The following is a 27,396-nucleotide window of genomic DNA, read 5'->3' on the forward strand; positions in this document are numbered from 1 at the left end:
CTAGACTATAGACTAGACTATAGACTAGACTATAGACTAGACTATAGGCAAGACTATAGACTAGACTATAGACTAGACTATAGACTAGACTATAGACTAGACTATAGATTAACCTAAGACTTGACTATAGACCAGACTATAGACTAGACCATAGACCAAATTATATACCAGGCCATAGACTGGACTTTAGACTATACTTAAGACTAGCCTATAGACTAGACTATATACCAGGCTATAGACGGACTGTAGATTAGACTACAGACCAGACTATACTATGAGCCACGAATTTTACTCTAAATTTCACCAAATACTAAAATGTAGTCTTCATCATAAACTAAGTAGTAGACTGACTATTTCCCATGTCTGGTTTCTCTTAATATTTCAATCTCCCTCTAATACATTCCAGCTCTCTTTCAATAAAAATAATGAGCAATTGCATCAAGTCTAGACTAGGCTAGACAGTAAATTAGATTATATAGACTAGACTATAGACTCGACTAAAGACTAGTGTATAGTCTGTACTATAGACTAGACTATAGACTATACTATAGACTATACTATAGACTAGACTATAGACAAGAATACAGATTAGAATATATTATAGACCAGACTTAAAACAAGACTTTATAATTAACTATATACTAGACTGTTGACTACAGCCTTTAGTGTGGCCTATAGACTACATGGTTCATTTTCCATGTCTTGTTTCTCTTTACATATCACTTTTTCAAAATCTCTTAGTTACTACTCTCTTTAAAAAAAATATAAAAACAAAACAATTGCATTTACATACCTTAAGAATTGATCCTGTTCGGACATGCTTAATGATTTCATTTATTTATTACAGCAAAAACACTAACAACGAACGAAATGCGACGCAAAGCAAAGAATTTTTTTACACAAAATATATAAAGAAATGACAGAGAAAAGAGCAGCGCTGCTGCTGCATTTTAATTACGCACTTACATTTGTGATTTAGAATTTAATTTTTTTTTTAAATATGGTAATTTAATTAAAATATTTTAATAAATTTTATTTTAAACACTATTTAATAGAATTTAACATATTTGATTTAACATTATTCTAAAGATTTTTATAAACTAATATATTTTAAAGGATTTTTTTATTTTCATTTATTTACAAATATTTTAAACAAATTTATTTTACATTTAATATTATTTAAAACACATTTTCAATTTGAATAAATAATTTTAAAACCGACACTTTTAATTATGATTTTGTTTTTCTTATTACACTTTTTTTAACAAAATAATGATCACTCGCGACATTTTCCGTTAACCGAACCGTTTTAAAAGGAATTCTGTATTAAACTAATTGCTTAAGAATAAAATTAAAAGCAATTGTGTCAAAAACTCAAGTTGATCGATTAACAGCAACAACAACAGCATCTTAATGAGTGAAATTATTGCAATAAACTCTATTCGAATTGAGAAAGTTTAAAAGTAAACAGCAAAGAGTAAAGAGTAAAGGAGGGAGTAATAACAATTAAAGGAGCTTAATGTAAACAACATTAATGAGAGGCAAAACTTCTTTTACGATAAAAGAAGTTTCTCACAATACTAAAAATAAATAGACTAGGATGTTTAGTAAACTATAGGCTAGATGATAGACTAGATCATAGAAAAGACTATATACTAGGCAATAGTCTAAAGTATACAAGAAGAAAGACTCGAATAAAGGCTAGACTATAGATAAGAAAATAGACTAGACTACAGACTAGGCTATAGACCAGAATAAAGGCTAGACTATAGATTAGAAAATATACTAGTCTATAGACTAGACTACAGACTATGCTATAGACCAGACTAAAGACTAGACTATAGATTAGAAAATAGACTAGACTATAAATCAGACTATAAACTACACTATAGACTAAACTATAGACTAGACTAAAGACTAGACTATCGACTAGGCTATAGACTAGACTGAATACTATAGACTAGAGTAGACTAGACCATACTGTAGACTAGACCATACTTTAGACTAGACTTTATACTAGATTGTAGACTAGACTATAGACTAAACTGTAGACTAGACTATAAACTAAACTGTGGACTACTAGACTATAGACTAATCTGTAGACTAGGCTATAGACTAGACTATAGACTAGACTATGGACTAGATTATAGACTAGACTATAGACTAAACTATAGACTAGACTATAGACTAGACTATAGACTAGACTATAGACTAGACTATAGACTAGACTATAGACGAGACTATAGTCTAGACTATAGACTAGACTATAGACTAGACCATAGACTAGACTATAGACTAGACTATAGACGAGACTATAGTCTAGACTATAGACTAGACTATAGACTAGACTATAGACTAGACTATAGACTAGACTATAGACTAGACTATAGACTAGACTATAGACTAGATTATAGACTAGACTATAGACTGAACTATAGACTAAACTATAGACTAGGAGAAAGACTAGATTATAGTCCTGACTATAGGGGCTTTAAACTATACTATAGGCTACACTATAGACTAGACTATATATAGTCATTTCGTAAAACTTCTTCAAAAAAGTATAACTTTTACAAAATTTTAAATAAAAATGTAAATTTTTGTCAAATTTTGTTTAAATTTTATAAAAATATAAAAAAAAATCCGCTTTTAAATTATAATTTTTTTTTTTTAATTATTTTCAAAAAAAACAACAACTTTTTGGATGTTTTTTTTCTATTTTATACATAAAAATAAGAATAAATAAATAAAAAAAAACAAAACTTCTAAATATACCATCCCTCTATCCAAACTGCTTTATGTGTCAAATTAGTGATATTTATAAATAAAAAACAAAAACAAATAACACAAAAAATAAATATTATTATTAAGCAAATAATAATTATTAAATATTGAAAAAAAAGAAAACGTTTTAAATAGTAAAATAAAAAACAAATAAAAAATTAAATAAAAAACAAAAGTATTAAAAATTTTATTTTATACTGAAACAAAACTAAAAACTGTAATAAATTACTTTTAAATAAAAAAATAATTTTCTTTAATTACAACAATAATTTTTAAGAAAAAAATAAATTTAAAATAATAATTTAAAAAGCTTTTATTAAGTAAATAATTTAATAATTTATTAAAATAATACATAATTTTTAAACAATTAAGAACAAAAATTAAAATATATAAAAAAATGATTTGTTATATATCAAGGGAAAATTATAAAGAAAACATTGTTAATTAATTGCTACAACAACAAAGAATTATATAAATAATATAAAAAAGTAATTGTTATTTTAATTAAACAAAAAAAACACACAACACTTAAACACTTTAAATTAAAAAATAAATATAAATTAAAATAGAAAAAAATCTATAAAATTAAAAAAGGCAAAAACAAAAAACAATTTATAAAATAATAAAACAATTTGTTTAACACAAATATAAAACAACAACAACAAAACAAACTACTGCAATTTGCCTACAGTAAAGAAAATATTTGATTGTAATTAAAACAAAAACATAAATAAACTACAAATTATTAAACATAAACTTTAATTTTAAATATTATTAAAAAAATATAAAAACAATACACAACATTTTAAAACTATTAAAAAAATACCACAACAACAACAATAAAAATCATTATTAAAATAAAAAATTAAAAAAAAACAAACTTAAACTTGTTATTATTTGCAGAGGAAATAACCCGGTTAAAGGGTTAGTTTACTTCACAAATACTATAGAATATAATCCATACTATGGGCAGACAACAGATCAGACTTAAGTCTAGAACAAACATCTGACTAGATGTCCAGACATAGTCCATAGACCTGACATAAGACTAGATTATAGTCCAGACTATAGACTAGACTATTGTCCAGACTATAGCCTAGACTATAGTCCAGACTATAGCCTAGAGTATAGTACAGACTATAGACTAGACTATAGTACAGACTATAGACTATACTATAGTACAGACTATAGACTAGACTATAGTACAGACTATAGACTAGACTATAGTACAGACTATAGTCCAGGCTATAGTCCAGATAATATACTAGACTGTAGTCCAGACTATAGACTAGAGTATAGTTCAGACCATAATTTAGACTTTAAACTAGACTATATTCTAGTCTATAGTACCGACTATAGACTAGACTATAGTACAGGCTATAGGCTAGTCCAGATTATAAAAATCATAGTACAAAAAGGAAGAAAATAAATAAATTATAACATAGACTAAACAATAGTTGCAGACTTAAGTCCAGACTATAGTCCAGACTATAGTCCAGACTTTAGGTTATACTATTATCTAGACTATAGACTAGGCAATAGTCCAGACTATAGACTTGACTAAAGACTTACCTATAGTCAAGATTATAGACTTCCCCATAGTCAGGATAATATTTTACTATAGTACAGACTATAGATTTAACTATAGTCCATGTAGACTTGACTATAGTCCACATTATAGACTTGATTATTGTCCAGACTATAAGCTTTACTAAAGTCCAGTCTATAAACTTGACTATAGACTTAAAGGCTTGACTATAGTGCAGACTATAGACCAGAATATAGGCTTGACTAAAGTCCAAAATATAGGCTTGACTAAAGTCCAGAATATAGGCCTGACTAAAATCCAGACTATAGTCCAGAATATAGGCATGACTAAAGTCCAGACAATAGTCAAGACTATAGACTTGACTATAGTCCAGACTATAGACTTGACTATAGTCCAGACTATAAACTTGACTAAAGTCCAGACTATAGACTTAACTAAAGCCCAGACTATAGACTTGATTAAAGTCCAGACTATAGAATTGACTGTAGTCCAGACTATAGAATTGACTATAGTCCAAACTAGAGACTTAACTAAAGTCCATCGTATAGACTTGATTATAGTCCAGACTATAGACTTAACTAAAATCCAGACAATAGACTTGACTACAGTTCAGACTATAGACTTGACTTTAGTCCAGACTAAAGACTTGACTTTTGTCCAGACTATTGGTCAGAAGACTATAGATCAGTCTACACTCCATACCATAGTCAATACTATAGATTATAATCAAGTATAGAATACACTATAGTCAAGACCATAGAATACACTGCAGTCCAGACTATAGGCTAACCACACTCGGTACTAGTACAGACATTAGAACAGACTATAGTCCAGACTATACACCATTTTGTAGTCCAGACTATAGAAGAGATTATACACCAGTCTATAGTCTAGATTATAGTCTAGGATTTAGTCCAGATTGTAGCCTAGACTATACAACAGAATATACACTAGACTATAGTCCAGACTATATACTAGACTTAAGTCCAGACTTTAGTTGAGACTGAAGTCCAGACTATTGTTTAGACGAAAGTTCAGATTATAGTTCAGTCTAAAGTCCAGGCTTTAGTCCGGACTATAGTTCAGACTTTACACCAGAATATATAATTAACTATAGTCCAAAAATATAGAAAGTAAATTTTCTAAAATTTTCCCGTTGACCCTCGTTTTAATAACATTTTTATAAAGATTTCCTTTAAAACATTGTAACAATTTTACTATTATAACTATATATAGTAACTATCTACTATGCCATCATAAAATTATAACCACAAATTTTATACCCCCACCCCCTCCTTCGCCACAATAAAGAGGGTGAAGCTTGCGTGTTTAGTTAAATTTAATGAATTTATAGAGCTTTTAAACTTAAAGCTTTCATTTTATATTTATAGCTATATTTAAACTATAAATCAGAACAAAAATTAAAAAATATGTTGAGGTAGTTAAAGAGTTAAATAAAATTAGATAATGGATTAAGTTTAGGGGAACAAGAATAAAGGTAAAAAAAAAGTGGGTCAATCAAAAAAATCAAGAATTTATTTGGCAAATATATAAAGGAATATAGAATAGACTAGTTCAGTCCAGTTTCAGACTGTTGTTGCAAATCAGTTCGCATTTTAGTGAGGACTTTTATATCTGACTGCAATCAGAATTATAGTTGTCTCGATCAAACTGAATTTCAGTTCGGTTTCAGACTGTTGTTGCAGATCAGACTGTTGTTCGCTTTTTAGTGAGGACTTTATATCTGACTGCAGTCAGGAGTATAGACCATACAGATCACATTAGTATTAAGGTATAGTTTAGACCAATATATATAGACCTTTGTATAGATCAGATAATATGGGAACTATAGATCTTTCTTTAGAACAAAGCCAAAAAGAGGGAACTATATACTAGGTTATAATCAGGTCTATAGATCAGAATAATATCCAAGCAGACTGTAACGTTAGGGCCGCTAAACAGAATTTGAACTAAAAACCCATCTATTTTTTAAAAACACAAATTTAATTTTTATTTAAAAACTTAAATTTTATTTTTACTTTTACATTTCATATATTTTTCCTTGCAACCAGTTGAACCAATTAGCCAACCGCTTATATATCGTAGGCAAACTTATCCTTCTTAATTCCAACACAAAGGTGAACGAGGCCAAAAGTAGACCCAACAACCAGACATAAATAATTGAACGAAAAAAGTCCATAGACAAAGCCTTGACACTCTGATCATTCTTAAACATCTGAACATAACCCAAAAATAAAGCATCATCGAAGGTTTCATCCTCCCAGAAGAATATATAACCAGTTTGTGATATCGATAAGATGAAATCCTTTAAGGGTTGCATAAGATAAGAATCCTTTTGCAAAGGAAACACATGATAGAAGGGACCAATGCATATAGAGGTTAGACGAAATAAAGGTTTCCTCAGATAACGCTGTTGTTTGTTAAGAAAAGCCCAAGTATTGGAGGCCACACTATAGCCATAGCTGGTGTTAAGGCAATCACGATGTTTAGCCATTATGGACTTAGAAACCGGTTCGATTAAATTCAAAAAACCGGGAGTATAGTTTTTCTCTAGTAAATATTCGTACTCAAAGTCCAACATCATTATGGGCAACTTAGCATTAACGACTTCTTGAATGGTATTGATTTGTTCTTGAGATTTAATAGCGGTCAATTGACTGGCCATTTTAGATAGATATAAATTGGTAATACAAAATCCAAAGACAAATAACAGAACAAATATAAAACGTAAACGGATCAAGGGTAGAGTTATAAGTTTTAAAGGTGTTAACAGTAACAGAGAACACAGAGATTGTAAAAATGATAAGCTGACATCTTTATCTTTAGGGGGAGAACACAGCCATAGGCCTAAGGTTATATAGAAAGCAGCAAAGCAGAGTAGTAACCAACTGTCATGCCGAAAACTCATTTGTAAATACAAATGTTCGGGAGTACGATTACGAAACGGTACCATAAGACACAAATCATTTATACCCACCGGATAACTGGTACCCACTCGATCATCTCTCATAGAGGTATAGGAATGAGTACTTATCTCCAGCTGTTGCTTTTGCACCATTACTATAATATCTCGTATATCGAAGGCCTCAAGCTCTTGCCGATATAGAAAAGTATCATTGAAGGTAGCATTGATATGATTCATAAAAGCTCCAAATATCTTACCCGATGAACCAGTTAGTTTACTATGTCTTCCCTTATTGGGAAAACGTGTCAAGCAAAAGACTGCCGGCAAATCGAAACGTACCGGGGTCTTGATTTCAAAACCTTTCAAATCTAACTTATCGTTTCGAAAGAAATCCTTTAACTGCCAAACGTCCGATATATTTACCACCTTTCCTATGGGAAAGGGTTCATATAGAAAGATATTATTATTGATAGTCATTAGCAGGGTATTCAGGAACCGCTGATGCCACACCCATTCATATAGTAAACGTATTCTCTCTTCTAATTCTTTAACATCTTCCTCTAATGTAAATAACACAAACATTGTTTTATAATATTTCAAACCTTGCAAGCTCTCTGAAGCCAGCTGCATTATAGGATCCTGATATCCGGTTGTCATAATGAAACATAAACAGGGTGTACCCAAAAATCCAGACATTCTATTGGGATTATCTTTTATAATGGTAACAGCTGCCATTGGTAATCGCTGCCAAAACTCGTTGAAAAACACGAAAGCTATATGCGTATCCCGGTACAGATGTTCAGAGATATAAAACACAAAATTTCGAAATTCCCAGCGTTGATGTAATCCTCTTTCTATATCGATAACCAAAGAGCTGTTGACAATTTGTGCTGGCGATTTTTCATCGTTGGCATTATGAGCAGCTGCTGAGGCCAATAGTAAATGTAGAATGGTGCTGTTTATAGTCATATAGTTGTTTTTGACTAAAAATCTGTTAGAAAACTATTAATCGGAGTTACTGTTATTTGAGCATTAACTCTGGCAAAAAATACTGTAGAGTTTAAGCGAAAAAACAAAACTTTTTAATTTGCTTATAATAATTTTAATTAAAGGTTTGCAAATATATATATTTATTATTTATAAGCTAATTTGCAAAATTTGCACTATGGGATAGAAATAGAAAGAAATCTTAATGCTATCGACTATACTTTCGAAAAACAGTTTGACTGTTTGAATATAGTTTTGAATATAGTTTTGTCCATAGTCTTTGCTATCATCTTATCTATAGTCTTGTCTATAATCTTAATTATCGTCGTACCTCTGATCTTGCCTATAGTCTTGACCATAGTCTTGTCTATAGTTTTGTCAAATGTTTTGACTAAAGTCTTGCCTATAGTCTTGTCTATACTCTTGTCTATAGTCTTGCTTATTGTGTTGTTTATAGTCTTGACTATAGGCTTGACTATAGTCTTGTCTCTAGTCTGACTATAGGCTTGACTTTAGTCTTGTCTATAGACTTGACTATAGTCTTGCTAGGTCTTGCCTATAGTCTTGACCATGGTCTTGTCTATAGACTTGCCGGTAGTCTAGACTACAGACTTGTCTATAGTCTTGCCTATAGTCTAGACTACAGCCTTGTCTGTATGTAGTCTTGCTTATAGTCTTGCCTATAGTCTTGACCATAGTCTTGCCTATAGTCTTGACAACAGTCTTGCCTATAGTCTTGACAACAGTCTTGTCTATAGTCCTGTATAAACTTTTCACTATAGTCATGTCTATAGTCTTGACTATCGTCTTACATATAGTCTTGTCTATTGTCTTGACTATAGTCTTGTCTCTAGTCTGACTATAGGCTTTAGTATAGGCTGGACTATAGGCTTGACTATAGGCTTGACTGAAGTTTGACTAAAGACTTGACTATAGTCTTGTCTATAGACTTGTAGTCTTGTTAGGACTTGACTATATTCTTGACTATAGACTTGCCTATAGTCTTGGGTATAGTCTTGACTATAGCCTTGTCTATAGTCTTGACCATAGCCTTGCCTACAGTCTTGACCACAGTCTTGTCTATAGTCTTATCTAAACCTTTCACTAAAGTCATGTCTATAGTCTTGACTATCGTCTTGTTTAAAGTTTTACCTATAGTTTTCTCTGTAGTCTTTCATAGTATTTTCTATAGTCTTGTCAATAGTTTTTACACAGTCTTATCAGTAGTCTTTACTACAGTCTGACTATAGGCTTGACTCAAGTTTGACTATAGACTTGACTATAGTCTTGTCTATAGACTTGTAGTCTTGTTAGGTCCTGACTATAATTTTGACCATAGTCTTGTCTATAGACTTGCCTATAGTCTTGGGTATAGTCTTGACTACATTGTTTTCTATAGTCTTGCCTAAAGTCTTGACCATAGCCCTGCCTATAGTCTTGACCACAGTCTTGTCTATAGTCTTGTCTAAAATTTTCTCTATAGTCATGTCTATAGTCTTGACTATAGTCTTGTTTAAAGTTTTACCTATAGTTTTCTCTGTAGTCTTTCTATAGTATTTTCTATAGTCTTGTCAATAGTCTTTACTACAGTCTTATCAGTAGTCTTTACTATAGTCTATAGTCTTGGTTATATTCTTCTCTATAGTCTTGTCCAGAGTCTTGACTACAGTATTGACTATTGTTTTGACTATAAATAGCATTATAATCTTGTCTATAGTTTTGCCTATAGTCTTGACCATATTCTGCCATACACTATCCTTTTCTTTCCCATAGTGCTCATATCAATATCATGTTTTCAACAAAGTTTCACTTGAACCATTAAAGTTCATGGTCACTAATGATGGATAGATAATAATGGATAGATGACAAGGTCATTGTAAAATTTTCTGAAATCCACTAAGGTGTACAATATGAACAAAAGGTATAGTCACTTAGCTACTAGTCCTTTATCTGGACTATATCCGAATGTTTAGTCTGCACTAAAGCATAGTATTTATATAGTTAGTATGAAATTTGAGTCTAGTTATGGTCTAAATATAGTTAAGCCGATAGTGTGCATTATTGTTCAGTCTGTGATTTGGACTATAGTGGAGTTTATATTATAGTCGGTCTTTAGTATAGTTTAGTGGACTAGTTTAGTTTATACTTATGTTAATAGCCAATAGTCTAGACTCTAGACTATAGTATGTTCTACAAAGTATAGTATTTATATAGTTAGTATAAAATTTTAACAACAATTAGGACAACAATCCAGTCTACAAACTGGACTAGAGTCTAATTATGGTCTGAAATATAGTTTACCCGATAGTGTGGACCATTGACCAGTCTGTGGTTTGGACTATAGTCGAGTTTATATCATAGTCGGTTTATAGTCTGGTAGATTAGTCTATAGTGTGGACTTTTGTCTAGTTTAGTGGACTGTAGTCCAGTCTTAATCCAGGCTTATAGTCAAGTTTATAGTAATGTTAATATAGTCTTGACCATATTCTAGACTACAGTCTAGTCTAGTTAGTGGACTATAGTCCAGTCTTATGTCAGGCTTATACTACAGTTTATAGTAATGTTTATAGCCAGTAGTCTAGACTATAGTCTAGTCTATAGACTGGTCTGTAGTCTGGTCTGTAGTCTGGTCTGTATTCTGGAATATAATCTTATCTATAGTCTGGGCTAGTTAACAGCGTTGACAATAGTGTTGTCTACAATGTGGACTATAATCTTGTCTATAGTATGGACTTTAGTCTAGACTATAGTCCAATTTTTAGTCTGAACTAAAATGTTGTTAATATATTTTATAGTCTGGATTATTGTTTGGAACAGTCTTAATTATAGTCTGGTCCTAAGTCTGAATTATAGTTTAGTCCATAGTTTGGACTATAGTCTAGTTAATAATCTGCACTATATTCTAGTCAATATTCTGGACTATATTTCAGTCAATAGTCTAGATTATAGTCTAATATATAATTCGGACTACAGTATGTAGTTGGGACTATAGTATGGAAAAAAAGTCTTATCTATAGTCCGCACTATAGTCTGGTCTTTAGTCTGGAATATAATCTTTCCTATAGCTTAGGCTAGTATATTGTGTTGACCATAGTGTCGTATACAGTGTGGACTATACTCTTGTCTATAGTATGGGCTTTAGTCTGGACTTAAGTCTTGTTAATAGTTTGGACTATTTTCTAGTTTATAGTCTGGATTATAATCGGGACTATAGTCTAATTTATAGTCTGGACTATAGGCTAGTCTATAGTCTGGACTATGGTCTAGTATATAGTCTGGACTATAGTCTACTATATAGTCTGGACTATAGTCAAGTATATAGTATGGACCATGGTCTAGTATATAGTCGGGACACTTTAAAAATATATAGAAAGTATACAGTAGATGTTAAGTTAATTGAAATTTTTCTTTAAAAGCAGGATTTTTTGAAGAAATTAAACATTAAAAAACTATTTTTAAAACACATAAATTTTTATTTAATTTTTATAATTAACATTTCATCAATTTTTTCACTTAAACTTTCTCGACCATCTAATCACTGTGCTCCTTATTTTGAACCAGCTGCATCTTTTCATTTCAAATACAAATATTAAAACCGACAAAAGCAAACCCAAAAACCAAACAACATAAATAGAAATGAAAAAATTAATGGACAAAGCTCTAAAGTCGTCAAAACTTTTAAACATTTTGACATAACCCAAAAATAAGGCATCATCAAAGGCCTCATCATCCCAGAAAAAAGTATAACCCGACTGAGAGACAGCCAATATGAAATCCTTTAAAGGTTGCAGCAGATGTGAATCCTTTTGCAAAGGAAAGACATGATAAAAGGGACCACTGCATATGGAGGTAAGACGAAATATAGGTTTCTTAAGAAAACACTGTTGCTTATTAAGGAAATTCCAACGATCGGTGGATATACTATAACCATAAGTGGTATTAAAACGATCACGATGTAGATCCATTTGTGTCTTAGAGACAGCTAAGACCAATTTTAAAAATTCACTATTATTATTGAGATTTAGCAGAGAAGAATATTCCAAATCCAATATCATTATCTTTAATTGTTCTGCTATGATATCTTCTATGCTATTTATCTGTTCAGGACTACTGAGAGCTGTCAAATTACTGGCCATTTTGGTTAGATAAATATTGGACAGACAAAAGCCCACCACAAATAGTAAGAGAAATAAATAACGCAAACGTATATAGGGTAGAGTATATAGTTTTACTGGAGCTATTTGTAAAAGAGAGCAAATAGTTTGCAGAAATGAAAGAGACAAATCACGCTCCCATTTGGGAGAGCACAACCAAATGCCCAGTGTAATATAAACAACAGCAAAGCTAAAGAGAAACCAACAGTTCTGTTGAAAACTCTTTTGTAAAAACATATACTCTGGAGAACTATTACGATACGGAACCATGAGACACCAATCATTAATACCTATGGGGTAACTAGTGCCCACCGAGGCATTTACCATGTGAGTATAAGAGTGTACACTTATCTCTAACTGTTTAGTTTCCACCATTTCTATAAACTCCAATAGATTAAAAGGTTCAAATTCACGCTCTAGTATTATAGTGTCATTATAGCTGCCATTGATATGATTGATAAATGCTCCAAACAATTTACCCGATGTACCCGATAAACGGCTGACTCGTCCTTTATTGGGAAAACGTCTCAGACCAAATATTCTGGGTAAATCAAAACGTATAGGTGATACAATTTCCATGCCTTTTAAGTTCAGCTTGTCATTAGGGAAAAAATCTTTGATTCTCCAATTATTAGTTCTATTCATTACTCTGCCTTTAGGATAGGGCTCATAAAGGTATATACTATTTTGTGTCGTCATTAACATGGTGTTTAGGAATTGCTTTTGCCACGCCCATTCATACAACAACTGTATGTTTTCATATAATAAAGCTTGATGAGCCAAAGGAAACATTAGAAACATGGTTCTAAAATAACGTACACTTTTTAAACTTAAAGCGGCCAACTCCATAATCGTATCATTCCAGGCTGTTGTCATTATGATACACAACGAGGGGGTGCTTAATAAACCCACCATAGATTGGGAATTATCCACCATTATCATAATCGGTACGGTGGGCATGTGAAGCCAAAAATCTTCAAAGAACACAGCCGCCACATTTGTCTCGCGATACAAAAAAGGTGATACATAAAATATAAAATTTCTAAAATCCAACTCCTTATGTAATTCCTTAACAATATCTATGACTAAAGTTCCATTAACCATTTGTGGCTCGAGTTGTTTAACATTCGCAGCAGCAGCAGCAACTGTTGAGGCCAAAATTAAATATAAAATTGTACTATTTAAGACCATTTCAATGGAATGTTGTTGGCTAAAAATTAGATTGGAAACTAATTCAAGAAAAGTGACATTATTCTGTGAAAGCATTTGCAAAAATCACCATTAAGTGTGTTTATGCGAATTAAACGCAACCCCCTCCCCCATTTGTTTATGAAAATTTTTAATTATATGGCTTTAAAAGTGTTATTTATGGCATAGAGCAAAAAGAAAATAATTGTGCACTATGGTCTGTGATATTAAAAAAAAATTATAAGAATAGTAGGAAATCTATACTAATTGCTATTATTTAGTCTATAGTCTAGTCTATAGTCTAGTCTATAGTCTAGTCTATAGTCTAGTCTATAGTCTAGTCTATAGTCTAGTCTATAGTCTAGTCTATAGTCTAGTCTATAGTCTAGTCTATAGTCTAGTCTATAGTCTAGTCTATAGTCTAGTCTATAGTCTAGTCTATAGTCTAGTCTATAGTCTAGTCTATAGTCTAGTCTATAGTCTAGTCTATAGTCTAGTCTATAGTCTAGTCTATAGTCTAGTCTATAGTCTAGTCTATAGTCTAGTCTATAGTCTAGTCTATAGTCTAGTCTATAGTCTAGTCTATAGTCTAGTCTATAGTCTAGTCTATAGTCTAGTCTATAGTCTAGTCTATAGTCTAGTCTATAGTCTAGTCTATAGTCTAGTCTATAGCCTAGTCTATAGTCTAGTCTATAGTCTAGTCTATAGTCTAGTCTATAGTCTAGTCTATAGTCTAGTCTATAGTCTAGTCTATAGTCTAGTCTATAGTCTAGTCTATAGTCTAGTCTATAGTCTAGTCTATAGTCTAGTCTATAGTCTAGTCTATAGTCTAGTCTATAGTCTAGTCTATAGTCTAGTCTATAGTCTAGTCTATAGTCTAGTCTATAGTCTAGTCTATAGTCTAGTCTATAGTCTAGTCTATAGTCTAGTCTATAGTCTAGTCTATAGTCTAGCCTATAGTCTAGTCTATAGTCTAGTCTATAGTCTAGTCTATAGTCTAGCCCATAGTCTAGTCTATAGTCTAGTCTATAGTCTAGTCTATAGTCTAGTCTATAGTCTAGTCTATAGTCTAGTCTATAGTCTAGTCTATAGTCTAGTCTATAGTCTAGTCTATAGTCTAGTCTATAGTCTAGTCTATAGTCTAGTCTATAGTCTAGTCTATAGTCTAGTCTATAATCTAGTCTATAGTCTAGTCTATAGTCTAGTTTATAGTCTAGTCTATAGTCTAGTCTATAGTCTAGTCTATAGTCTAGTCTGTAATCTAGTGTATAGTCTAGCCTATAGTCTAGTCTATAGTCTAGTCTATAGTCTAGTCTATAGTCTAGTCTATAGTCTAGTCTATAGTCTAGTCTATAGTCTAGTCTATAGTCTAGTCTATAGTCTAGTCTATAGTCTAGTCTATAGTCTAGTCTATAGTCTAGTCTATAGTCTAGTCTATAGTCTAGTCTATAGTCTAGTCTATAGTCTAGTCTATAGTCTAGTCTATAGTCTAGTCTATAGTCTAGTCTATAGTCTAGTCTATAGTCTAGTCTATAGTCTAGTCTATAGTCTAGTCTATAGTCTAGTCTAGTCTATAGTCTAGTCTATAGTGCAGTGATTTCTTTCCAATAGTCCCATAGTGTAACATCAGTAAAACTAATTTAACAAAGTTAAATGGTTCAAGTGACCATTTAAGTTCATGGTCATAAATGTTGTCATACGGTTCAAATCTGAAGGCTATATTGGTAATAGTAAATGAACAATCAATAGAAACTTCTGTTAAAGTCATAACAGGTGCCAGTAGTTGCCCGGTTAACGTGCCGAGGTTAACACTCCTGGATGACTCTCGAGGAAGTTTCTTATGATGTTTCTTTATTATTCATGAATTATGTGGAGACCATACCACAATAGTTCATAGATTTACAAGGGCCGAGGAAATATTTTAATATGAAAGTCTTCACATAATCACTGTTTTACCAAAAAATTTAATATGTGAACACGAAAGTAAAACATTATTTGATTAAAACTTTGTATAGTTAATTTATTATAAAAAAAATATTAAACGGTTATACAATATTTAAGCAGGATTTATAGCCATTTTGTTTTACTTTCACTTGATAAATGAAGTGTTGTCCTTAAATTACAATGCTGTGGTGCTCACAGCCATTTTTAAAAACCGTCTAAAGTAATTTTGAAATATATTTTCTTTTTAACTATTATGTTTAAAAACTACACATATAGGGTGGTCCTATTAGACTATAGACTAGTCTATAAACTAGAACATAGGCTAGACTATAGACTATACTAAGGATTATAATATAGACTAGATTATACTCAATATAAGACTATAAACCACAACAAACTAGACCTTTTAACATTACCCTTTGTTATCCGCACTAAATAAATAAAACAAATTATAACAGATTGTTTATCTAAATCGTTGTTAAATCCAAATCTAATCTTATGCATTTCTACTACGCTACCAGCAAAATGTCATCAAATAAAAACAAATTATGTACATGAAATGAAATATTTACATTTTTATTTATTTACCAGACAATATAATTGTAAAATGCTAAAAACTAATGCGAGGTTTGTTTGAAAAGTTCAGGACTATAGAATATTATACTACAATAGAATAGACTGAACAATAGAAAAGTTCATGGACGCTGAAGAATAAACAAAACTATAGAGTAGACTAATGACTATAGACTAGACTAAAGATTAGACTAAAGTATACACTAAAGACTAGACTATAGAATAGACTATAAACTAGACTATAGTCTCGACTATAGACCAGACTATAGACTAGACTATAGACTAGACTATAGAATAAACTATAGACTAGGCTATACAAGAATATATTATTAACTAGACCAGACGATAAACTAAACTATAGATTAAACTGTAGACTAAACTTTAGACTAGACTATAGACTAGACTATAGACTAGACTATAGACAAGACTATAGACTAGACTATAGACTAGACTATAGACTAGACTATAGACTAGACTATAGACTAGACTATAGACTAGACTATAAACTAGACTATAGACTAGACTATAGACTAGACTATAGACTAGACTATAGACTAGACTATAGACTAGACTATAGACTAGACTATAGACTAGACTATAGACTAGACTATAGACTAGACTATAGACTAGACTATAGACTAGACTATAGACTAGACTATAGACTAGACTATAGACTAGACTATAGACTAGACTATAGACTAGACTATAGACTAGACTATAGACTAGACTATAGACTAGACTATAGACTAGACTATAGACTAGACTATAGACTAGACTATAGACTAGACTATAGACTAGACTATAGACTAGACTATAGACTAGACTATAGACTAGACTATAGACTAGACTATAGACTAGACTATAGACTAGACTATAGACTAGACTATAGACTAGACTATAGACTAGACTATAGACTAGACTATAGACTAGACTATAGACTAGACTATAGACTAGACTATAGACTAGACTATAGACTAGACTATAGACTAGACTATAGACTAGACTATAGACTAGACTATAGACTAGACTATAGACTAGACTATAGACTAGACTATAGACTAGACTATAGACTAGACTATAGACTAGACTATAGACTAGACTATAGACTAGACTATAGACTAGACTATAGACTAGACTATAGACTAGACTATAGACTAGACTATAGACTAGACTATAGACTAGACTATAGACTAGACTATAGACTAGACTATAGACTAGACTATAGACTAGACTATAGACTAGACTATAGACTAGACTATAGACTAGACTATAGACTAGACTATAGACTAGACTATAGACTAGACTATAGACTAGACTATAGACTAGACTATAGACTAGACTATAGACTAGACTATAGACTAGACTATAGACTAGACTATAGACTAGACTATAGACTAGACTATAGACTAGACTATAGACTAGACTATAGACTAGACTATAGACTAGACTATAGACTAGACTATAGACTAGACTATAGACTAGACTATAGACTAGACTATAGACTAGACTATAGACTAGACTATAGACTAGACTATAGACTAGACTATAGACTAGACTATAGACTAGACTATAGACTAGACTATAGACTAGACTATAGACTAGACTATAGACTAGACTATAGACTAGACTATAGACTAGACTATAGACTAGACTATAGACTAGACTATAGACTAGACTATAGACTAGACTATAGACTAGACTATAGACTAGACTATAGACTAGACTATAGACTAGACTATAGACTAGACTATAGACTAGACTATAGACTAGACTAGACTATAGACTAGACTATAGACTAGACTATAGACTAGACTATAGACTAGACTATAGACTAGACTATAGAAAAGGCTATAGATTAGACTATAGATTAGAATATAGGCTAGACTATAGACTAGACTATAGACTAAACTATAGACTAGACTATAGAATAGACTATAGACTAGACTATAGACTAGACTATAGACTAGACTTTAGACTAGACTAAAGACTAGACTAAAGACTAGACTATAGACTAGACTATAGACTAGACTATAGACTAAACTATAGACTAGACTATAGACTAGACTATAGACTAGACTATAGACTAGACTATAGACTAGACTATAGACTAGACTATAGACTAGACTATAGACTAGACTATAGACTAGAATATAGACTAGACTATAGACTAGACTATAGACTAGACTATAGACTAGACTATAGACTAGACTATTAACTAGACTATAGACTAGACTATAGACTAGACTATAGACTAGACTATAGACTAGACTATAGACTAGACTATAGACTAGACTGTAGACTAGACTGTAGACTAGACTGTAGACTAGACTATAGACTAGACTAGAGACTACTCTAATCCCCAAACTTTTCTTAACCACCTCCCATTATTTTTCTCATGTAGTTGATTAAAAATTCCATAAATTTCATGACACCATTTTATTATTTACAATCTAAAAAAAAATTAATAGCTTAACTGTCCACTTGAAAACGAAATGATTTGCAAATAACTGAACATGTTAACATTTAGTTGACAATATTCCGCCAGCTGCCAACACTCGTTAGTCGTTAAGCATTGTTAAAACATCACAGCTGCAACATGATTTTAAATACAACTACGGCCTTGCTGTTACTCACCTCATCGGCAAATTTATTGAGCAATGAAACGCTGCCATATCCTCAAATGGTTAATAACTCACTAGTCATAGAAGTGGTGAACAGTATACATAAGCTGTATCAGTTTAAAAATTTCGTTTTCTTTATATCGGAACGTTTGGCACGAGATACGGATACGGCTACGATATTCTTTGAGGATTTTTGGGATGCATTTCCCACGGCTCCGACAATATTGATTATCAATCATCCCAGTAAAATGGCCGGTTTTCTGAGCACTCCTACACTGTGTTTGATCTTGACCACAGAGGGCGATGATCCAATTATGGAATTGGCCGCTTTAAGTATGAAAGGCGCTAGATATTTCAAAACTATTTTCATACTATTCCCCATCGTGGAAACGGATGAATTTTATAATACCTTCGAACAGTATACGATATTTTACGACAGCATACGTTTGTTATACGATTGGGTGTGGAAAAAGCAATTCCTAAATACTGTACTCATTACGATAAGGAATAATATCTATATCTATGATCCATATCCGGTGGGGAATATTGTTAATAAGACTGATGATTGGTCAGCTACCGATTTCTTTGTTGATTTTTCTGGAAATTTTGAAGGTTATGAATTGCAAACTATGGTGCGCCATGATTTACCACGAGTTTTTCGTATGTCACGCTCTCCTCGCAAACACCAGCGAAACGAAATTAGCGGTACGTCTGGTAAACTGTTTATAGCCTTTGTGGAAGCCATTAATGCCACCTTCAATGACACCGTCAAGGATAAATCCGATGAAGAGCCACTGGATATTAGTGCCATTATTCATATGGTAGAGGAAAAAGATTTGGAAATCGGTGTTAATTCCTATACCGCCATGATAGCTTCTCTGGTGGGTGCCAGTTATCCTATAGGCATTAATGACTGGTGTATTATGGTGCCCTATCAGAATCGTTCACCCGAACATGAGTATGTAAAGCGTGGCTTTCATGCCTACAGTTGGTATTTGATATTCTTTAGCGTTTTCTATATAGCCGTGGGCATTTGGATATGTACACCCTCCTGGGAGAGGGATCTTTCCTTGGCATTTCTTCAGTCTATATGTTCCATTTGCTATATAGTTCCTCTAAGGCTTTTAACGTTACCCTACATACGTCTACGCTTTTTATTTATTTTACTTTTCATTGTGGGTTTCTTTTCCACCAACCTCTACATGTCCAAGATGACCAGTTATTTAACTACTGCCACGGCCCAACAACAAATCGACACTGTAGACGATGTCATAAGCGCCAATTTACCGCTCATGATGATGGACTATGAGTATGAGAAAATTAAGGAAATGAATTATTCTCAAAAGTTTTTGGACTTAATAGTGGTGAGTTCGAAGGGTGAATTGGATAAACATCGTGATCGTTTCAACAGCTCCTTTGGCTATAGCATACAATCGGATCGTTGGTCTTTTCTCAACAAGCAGCAATTCTACTTAAAGAAACCTCTCTTTCGCCTTTCATCCATTTGTATTGGTCCCTACTATCATGTCTTTCCCATACAACGTGATTCTCATTTAGCCAAACCTTTGCAGAATTTCATTATGTCCGCTTCGCAATTTGGCTTCATCACCCAGTGGCGTTCGCAGGCCTTTGCTGATGCTTTATTTATTGGTTACGTTCATATGATAATGATCGATTTGAATCCGTTGCCATTGAATATGGCATTTTTTCGTTTAATTTGGATTATCTGGTGGTTGGGATTGATGTTGGCTGGTTTCGCTTTCATACTTGAAATGAAAGTGGTGGTTATAAAGGAGTCACTGAAGAGGGGGTTTCTTTGGATTAAGCGTAAGATATGTGAGTTGTAAGTTGGTGTTCGATTTTCAAGAATAAAGATATTATGAATTAGAAAAAAGAATCTTGTTGTTTGTTACAAATGGTTTTGGGTTAAAGCAAAATTATAATCAAAGTAAAGCCTACCTACCTACCTAACTACATATCTATCTATTTATCTATCTATCTATCTATCTATCTATCTATCTATCTATCTATCTATCTATCTATCTATCTATCTATCTATTTATTTATCTATCTATCTATCTATCTATCTATCTATCTATCTATCTATCTATCTATCTATCTATCTATCTATCTATCTATCTATCTATCTATCTATTTATCTATCTATCTATCTATCTATCTATCTATCTATCTATCTATCTATTTAAGAAGAATTCTCCATAGTACCGACAACTTCACAGTTTCTGTTCCCTCCCTAAACCAATAAATCCAATAATTTTCTTTCACATTCGATCAATTTATTTCCAAAACAATAACTTAGAACTAAGATTACCACCACCACCACCTTTCTGTAATCGATAATGAAGACACTCACCCAAAAATATTAAAACACATACAGCACTCACCACTATCAACATTAGAAATACCATGGATACATGACTCAAACCGGCGGCCTGATAGTCATTATGACCGCTAAAGCGTTTCACATAACCGGCATAGACAGCATGTTCAAACGAAATACTCTCATAATAGTGTAACATACCAGAAGAATGAACCCGATAGATAAAGTATTCCAAATTACGCCACAAAGGTGAATCCGTTTCCATGGGAAAAGCCAAATGAAAAGAACCAAAACAGATATCGGTGAATTTAAAGAGACCCTGTTTAAGGGAGGTTTGTTGAAGCTGTAGAAAATGCCATTTTTCATCGGTAACAAAATAGGCATATGATTGATTTAAACGCGATTGATGATGATAAAAGGTGGCCGAATCCACGGGTATTATGAGTTTAAGAAAATCATAGGGCAGATTCAATTGACCCTCCAGCAGAAAATCATATTCATAGTCTATTATTAATGTAGAAATGTTGGCTTTGATAAAATCCTCCAAGGTATTAATTTCATCACGAAAGAGCGTAACTGCCAAAATACTACCCAACAGGGAGGTATAGCCGGAGGATAAAAAGAAAGCCTGAAAAAATACAGTGCTATAAAGGAAAAACCTTACCCAGGAGGGACGTTTTAAATTCTTAGAAGCGGCTATGTTTAGCATAAAACAAAGATTATCCAAAATACTGCAACGCAAATACCACATTAGGTGAGGACGTCTCGAAGGATCCTTTTGACTTTCCCATATAATCCATAAGCAGTCGGTGGTGGCCAAGATGAAGAAGGTAAATATCAATATATACCAGACACCAGCGGCAAAAGGTTTAATGGGATAATAAAACGTGGAAATGGTATTCTTAAGGGGTACCATTAAACACCAGCGTACCGCCATTAAGGGATAACTTTTATCTATGGTGTCATCAGTTTCGAAGAGAGCATAGGCGTGAGCCGTTATTAAAATAGTTTTATTCCTTATCAATTCTAATGTATCCTTCATATTCACCACTATGCCGCCCAAACGATCAGCGGGCATAGGATAGGGCTCTATGGAGGCATTTATATAGCCTATGAACAAATTCAATATGCGATAACCTATGCCCTGTTTCTCTATAATGTTACGTTTGTTGTAGTAGCGAAAAACACCGGGTAAATCCAAACGTAATGGAGTATAAAACTTAAAGCCTTGACAATCCATTCCACCAGCCAATACCTTGCCCATTGACTTCTTTAAATCCCTTAAGAAATGTGTACGTAATTCAATATCAAATTCCGGATAAGCAGTTATACCCAACAAATCGGATGAACCATTCAAATAGCCCACATAGAGAAAAGAATTTTGAAAATTATTTCGATGTAATTTACGTAAAATTCTCTCGGCTATTGTAAAATCTTCCAAAGGCTTAACCAATATAACAAAATTCATATAATAATGACGTCCCAACAGGACACGATCATGTACCCACATTATGGGATCTGTGGGTCCCGTACTCAATACTATACCCATATAATTACGTTTGCTGGCAGTTCGTATTATCCTTATATCACTATTATTGGTAAAGACCATTTGTGTTATGGATGTATGACGATGTATGGTGTTGAAAAATTCATCCAAATGTTCACTGCTTTCGCTGTCCAAACGTTGTGATATAAACCAATTGATTTCTTGGGTTTGCATAATGCTACTCAAAGGCAATATATTGTTTAGTAGAAACTGCATATCCCACAATAAAACTGTGCGCCAGAAGGCTAATATTAGCAGTAGCAAGAGTGTTACTTTTCCGATGTTCATGTTAATAAAGTTTTCCTAAAACTTATTCCACTAATGTTTCCTTCAGTTTAACAAAAACTTTTTAATAAGTAAAAGAAATTAATGTTAACAACTCCGGGTAGGGCATGTTAACATGCCCTCAAGGAATTGTATGTTTGTTATTGTTTGATGGGGAGGGGGTGTGTTTTGACAAAATACCAGCGAACTGTTTGACGACCTGTATTGCAGGTAGACAAAAAACCAGGCAATAGACACGATTATTGTCTAGACTATAGACTTGACTATACTGCGACTATTCCAGACTAGGCTATATCTTAGTCTATTAACTAAACTAATGTCCATACTATAGACAAAACCACATAATACCAACAATGGACTGAACTGTTGTTAACACGATGGATTAGCTACTGGTCAAAACTATATATAGAGTGTATAGAAAGTAATACAAACTTTAGACTAGAATAAAGTCAAGTCGAGACCAGACTATTGAGTAGACTATAAATTACACTATAATTGAGACTAAAGAATACATATTCTATGATCAAGACCGTCGAATATAATAATGTCCAGACTACAATACTAAACTATTATACATTATAACACTTTAGAACACAGTATATTCCAGACTTTAGATAAGACTTTAGAACAGTTATCAGACTAAACTATGACTCATTGACCAGACCATTATTTAGACTATAGACTTAACTATAGGTTAGACTAAAAACGTTTCTAGACAAAAAAAACTACAGAACTGATCTAATTCATATTAATCCATAATAAATCCAAACAAACAATCGAAACATAGGCCAGACTTTTGCCTGAGGACTACAGACGTTACCACACATTAATGCAGACGACAGACTTAATTTTTTTTTTTAAGATTAAGGAATATAGGACTGACCTAATCTATATTAAATCCATATTATAAAACAGAACCTAGTCCATACTTTCGACTGTGGACTATAGCCCTGAAGACTGAAGTCAACATTAGTCGATACCAGACATCAATGCGGACTATACACTTAATTGCACTCCAGACTATAGACAGGACTTTACGGAATACACGACTGACCTAATCCATAGATCAGAATATAGTCCAGACTTTCGACTGTGGACTATAGGCGTTTGCATATAAGAGTCGACTTTAGTCGATATCAGACATTACTGCAGACTTAGTAAATTAGTAAGTTAATTAGTTAGTTAGATAGTTAGTTAGTTCGTTACTTAGTTAGTTATTTACTTAGTTAGTTAGTTATTTATTTACTTAGTTAGTTAGTTATTTACTTAGTTAGTTAGTTAGTTAGTTAGTTAGTTAGTTAGTTAGTTAGTTAGTTAGTTAGTTAGTTAGTTAGTTAGCCAGGCTACATTTTAGTTCAGTCTATAAACTAGATTATGGTCTAAACTATAGGCTAGGCTGTAGTCCAAACTATAGAACAGACTATAGACTAATCTATAGACCAGACTACAGTCTATACTATAGACTAAACTATAGTCCAAACAGTAGAATAAACTATAGTCCAACTATATACCAGACTATAGTCCAATCTATGGACTACGCTATAGTCTATGGTCTAGAGACTAGACAATAGTCTAGACTAGAGCCTAGACCGCAGCCCAGTATGTATGCCAGTCCAAACTATAGAGTAAACTGTAGTTCAGACTATAGGCTACACTATAGGCCAGACTGTATAGTACACTGTAGTTCAATCTGTAGACCACATTATAGTGAAGACTATAGACTAGGCTATAGGCCAGATTAAAGACTAGACTACATTCCTGACTATAGTCAAGACAATATTCTAGAGTATAGACTATGCTATAGTCGAGACTATAGCTATGTAGTTAGTTAGTTAGTCAGTTAGCTAGTTAGTTAGTTAGTTAGTTAGTTAGTTAGTTAGTTAGATAGTTAGTTAGTTAGTTAGTTAGTTAGTTAGTTAGTTAGTTAGTAAGTTAGTTAGTTAGTTAGTTAGTTAGTTAGTTAGTTAGTTAGTTAGTTAGTTAGTTAGTTAGTTAGTTAGTTAGTTAGTTAGTTAGTTAGTTAGTTAGTTAGTTAGTTAGTTAGCTAGTTAGTACGTTACTTAGTTAGTAAAACAAGTTTCATTTGCTTTTAAAAAGATTTTAAAAAGTTTTTTATTTATTAATTTTATTTTTTAGTTTAAAATAAAATATTTCCATCAGAAAGCACCCAGAAGCAACCATATACATTGTGATCAATGTATAAAAAACTAACCTCAAATGTTCCAAACCTGCAAATGTATCCGATTTCGATTCCTCCAAGCGTTTCAAAATACCCCCCTTAAAAGCATTTTGTAAAGCTTTATTCTCATACATCTGAAACAAACCCGAGGCGTGTAAATGAAATAGAAAATATTCTAAATCGCGTCATATAGGAGAATCCGTTTGCATGGGATAGGCCAAATGATAGGAACCGAAACAAATCTCACTAAATTTGAAAGGTTTTTGTTTTAAATGATTCTGACATTCATTTAAAAAGCGCCACCTATCGTCGGTAATAAAATAGGCATATGAAGTATTCAAAGAGATTTGATGTTCGTAAAATGTCGAGGAGTTTACGGGCATTAAAAGTTGCATAAATTCGACAGAGCCGTGATAACCTTCTAGAATGAGGAATTCTAGTTCGTAATCAATTATCATTACGGAAAGATTGGAGGCTATTAAATCGTCTATATTATTAATTTGAGCACGAAACAGAGACACGGTTAGGAAACTGCCCAGATAAGAGGTGTAAAAGGCAGAAAGAAAAAATCCAAAGAAAAATATTGAGGCATAATAAAGAAAGCTCGATAGGTGGCTAATGGCAATTGAGCGGGCAGGAGATATATTTAACATATGACAAATATTATTGAGCCAAAAGGTTTTATACGTGCTTCTCCACTTAAACTTTTGACAGATGAAATCCTTGATACATAAAACCATTAATGATATGATAATCAAATACCATACTTTCACTTCGAAAGGTTGCAGAGTATAGAAAAAAGTTGAAATCTTATTACTTAATGGCACCATAAGACACCACTTTAGTACCATTAAAGGATAACTTTTATCCAAATTATCATCGGGCTGAAATAGCGAATAGGCATGAGCTGTGAGATCAATACGTTTAAGGCGTATCAATTGCAAAACCTCTTGCATGTTAACGATATTTGATAAATTTGTATTATTATTTTTAGGATTTTCGTAGCTCCCTAGGGAACCATTTATACTGCGAAAAAAAGTCTTTAATATAGAATAACTAGTTCCCTGAAAAATCCATTCCTTATTGATTTTATCTCTAAATGCAAAAACATTTGGTAAATCTTGCTTAAGGGGTGTCAAGAATCTATAACCCTGAACATCTTGGGAAGCAGAGCTAATTCTTTGCTTCATTTTTTTATAAAATTCCTTATAATCGGTTCCATTGATCATTTTAAATTTTGGAAACATTTCAATGCTATATACTTGTTCCAAACCCTCAGAAGTTTGAAAATAAACCACACTGTTAACAAAGTTTCCTTGATATAATGCACAACATATATCTCTTATAGGTTTAAGATCCACAACTCTGCCGGTATAGATCACAAATGTTGCACTATAATGACGTCCAATTAAATGGCGGTAATGTGCCAGCATTATAGGATCCTCAAACCCAGTTGTTACCAATATACACATGTAACCTCTTTTTGATTGTATATCAATCATTCTGACTTCTCTCAGTTGGGTCCAAACTAATTGTGTTAGTTGTGTCATGTCACCGAGGCCTTTGATTAATTTATTTATTCTCTCGTTTTGTTGACCATCAAGTTGTTCGCTGATAAACCATACCAAGTCCTGTGTAACGTGTAGATATGGAAATGCAGATATATATTCATAAATGAAAGCATCTTCGTTTGGCCAAGCTGTTAATGGCTGTAGACTAAGTCCAGTAAGTAGAGGTATGATGAAGCTTTTGTAATGCATGACTTCTGAATTGTAACTAATTATTTGTTTTAAAATTGTACAGATTTCGTTTTTAAAAGTTCTAATTGCAAAAATTTGCTGAACGGTGGGTGGTTCGGTAAGTGAAAGTAAATGAAGCATGAGAAGTAAGATATTAACTAACTAACTAACTAACTAACTAACTAACTAACTAACTTATTAACTATCTATACTATAGTCTAATCTTGACTATAATGTGGTCTATAGACTGGAATATAGTCTGGTCTATAGTGTAGTCAATACCCTGGCCTATAGTGGTGTCTATTGTCTGAGCAACAGTTTAGTCTATAGTTGGGAATATAACCTACAGACTGGCCTACAGTTTACTCTGGAATATAGTCTAGCCACACTATTGTCTCTAAACCAAAGACTACAGACCGCACAATCGTCTGGTCTATAGATGGACTATAGTTTAGTCTATTGTCCATACTACAGTTTATAGTCTAGTCTATAGTCTAGTCTATAGTCTAGTCTATAGTCTAGTCTATAGTCTAGTCTATAGTCTAGTCTATAGTATAGTCTATAGTCTAGTCTATAGTCT

General features: G+C 32.6%; 5 protein-coding genes and 1 long non-coding RNA gene across 6 annotated transcripts in view; 1 reads left to right on the top strand and 5 right to left on the bottom strand.

The window, feature by feature from the left end:
* LOC124420546 overlaps positions 1-896 on the bottom strand; it is an 88,125-nt gene extending 87,229 nt beyond the window's left edge. Inside the window, exon 1 of the long non-coding RNA XR_006941264.1 lies at positions 794-896. This is a non-coding gene — a long non-coding RNA (uncharacterized LOC124420546). The remainder of the gene's footprint in view (positions 1-793) is intronic.
* Positions 897-6,374: 5,478 nt separating this feature from the next.
* Positions 6,375-8,228, bottom strand: LOC124421044. Its single transcript, XM_046955827.1, has one exon. It carries the CDS (start codon positions 8,226-8,228, stop codon positions 6,375-6,377), a length of 1,854 nt encoding a protein of 617 aa, XP_046811783.1.
* Positions 8,229-8,242: 14 nt separating this feature from the next.
* Positions 8,243-13,591, bottom strand: LOC124421045. The gene is made up of 2 exons (XM_046955828.1): positions 11,923-13,591; positions 8,243-8,310 (listed from the first exon to the last, which is right to left on the bottom strand). The coding sequence occupies exons 1-2, from the start codon at positions 13,589-13,591 to the stop codon at positions 8,243-8,245; spliced, it is 1,737 nt and encodes a 578-aa protein (XP_046811784.1).
* A 4,995-nt stretch (positions 13,592-18,586) lies between these two features.
* Positions 18,587-20,603, top strand: LOC111690131. The gene has a single exon (XM_023452586.2). The coding sequence runs from the start codon at positions 18,702-18,704 to the stop codon at positions 20,571-20,573; it is 1,872 nt and encodes a 623-aa protein (XP_023308354.2). The 5' UTR covers positions 18,587-18,701; the 3' UTR covers positions 20,574-20,603.
* Positions 20,604-21,023: 420 nt separating this feature from the next.
* On the bottom strand, positions 21,024-22,901 carry LOC111690130. Its single transcript, XM_023452585.2, has one exon. The coding sequence runs from the start codon at positions 22,899-22,901 to the stop codon at positions 21,024-21,026; it is 1,878 nt and encodes a 625-aa protein (XP_023308353.2).
* A 2,361-nt stretch (positions 22,902-25,262) lies between these two features.
* On the bottom strand, positions 25,263-26,579 carry LOC111690129. The gene has a single exon (XM_046955829.1). The coding sequence runs from the start codon at positions 26,577-26,579 to the stop codon at positions 25,263-25,265; it is 1,317 nt and encodes a 438-aa protein (XP_046811785.1).
* Positions 26,580-27,396: the final 817 nt, after the last annotated feature.

This window comes from Lucilia cuprina, chromosome 6 (genome assembly GCF_022045245.1).
Source record: "Lucilia cuprina isolate Lc7/37 chromosome 6, ASM2204524v1, whole genome shotgun sequence".
In the NCBI taxonomy this organism is placed as follows: domain Eukaryota; kingdom Metazoa; phylum Arthropoda; class Insecta; order Diptera; family Calliphoridae; genus Lucilia; species Lucilia cuprina.

What these genes read in the sequence shown, in the direction of transcription:
- LOC124421044 (XM_046955827.1), bottom strand. Translation starts at nt 8,228, where the DNA reads ATGACTATAAACAGCACCATTCTACATTTACTATTGGCCTCAGCAGCT.
- LOC124421045 (XM_046955828.1), bottom strand. Translation starts at nt 13,591, where the DNA reads ATGGTCTTAAATAGTACAATTTTATATTTAATTTTGGCCTCAACAGTT. An exon ending in TTATGTCAAAATGTTTAAAA is followed by an intron (nt 8,311 to 11,922) that starts GTTTTGACGACT and finishes TAAACTCTACAG; the next exon opens with TATTTTTTGCCAGAGTTAAT.
- LOC111690131 (XM_023452586.2), top strand. Translation starts at nt 18,702, where the DNA reads ATGATTTTAAATACAACTACGGCCTTGCTGTTACTCACCTCATCGGCA.
- LOC111690130 (XM_023452585.2), bottom strand. Translation starts at nt 22,901, where the DNA reads ATGAACATCGGAAAAGTAACACTCTTGCTACTGCTAATATTAGCCTTC.
- LOC111690129 (XM_046955829.1), bottom strand. Translation starts at nt 26,579, where the DNA reads ATGATTGATATACAATCAAAAAGAGGTTACATGTGTATATTGGTAACA.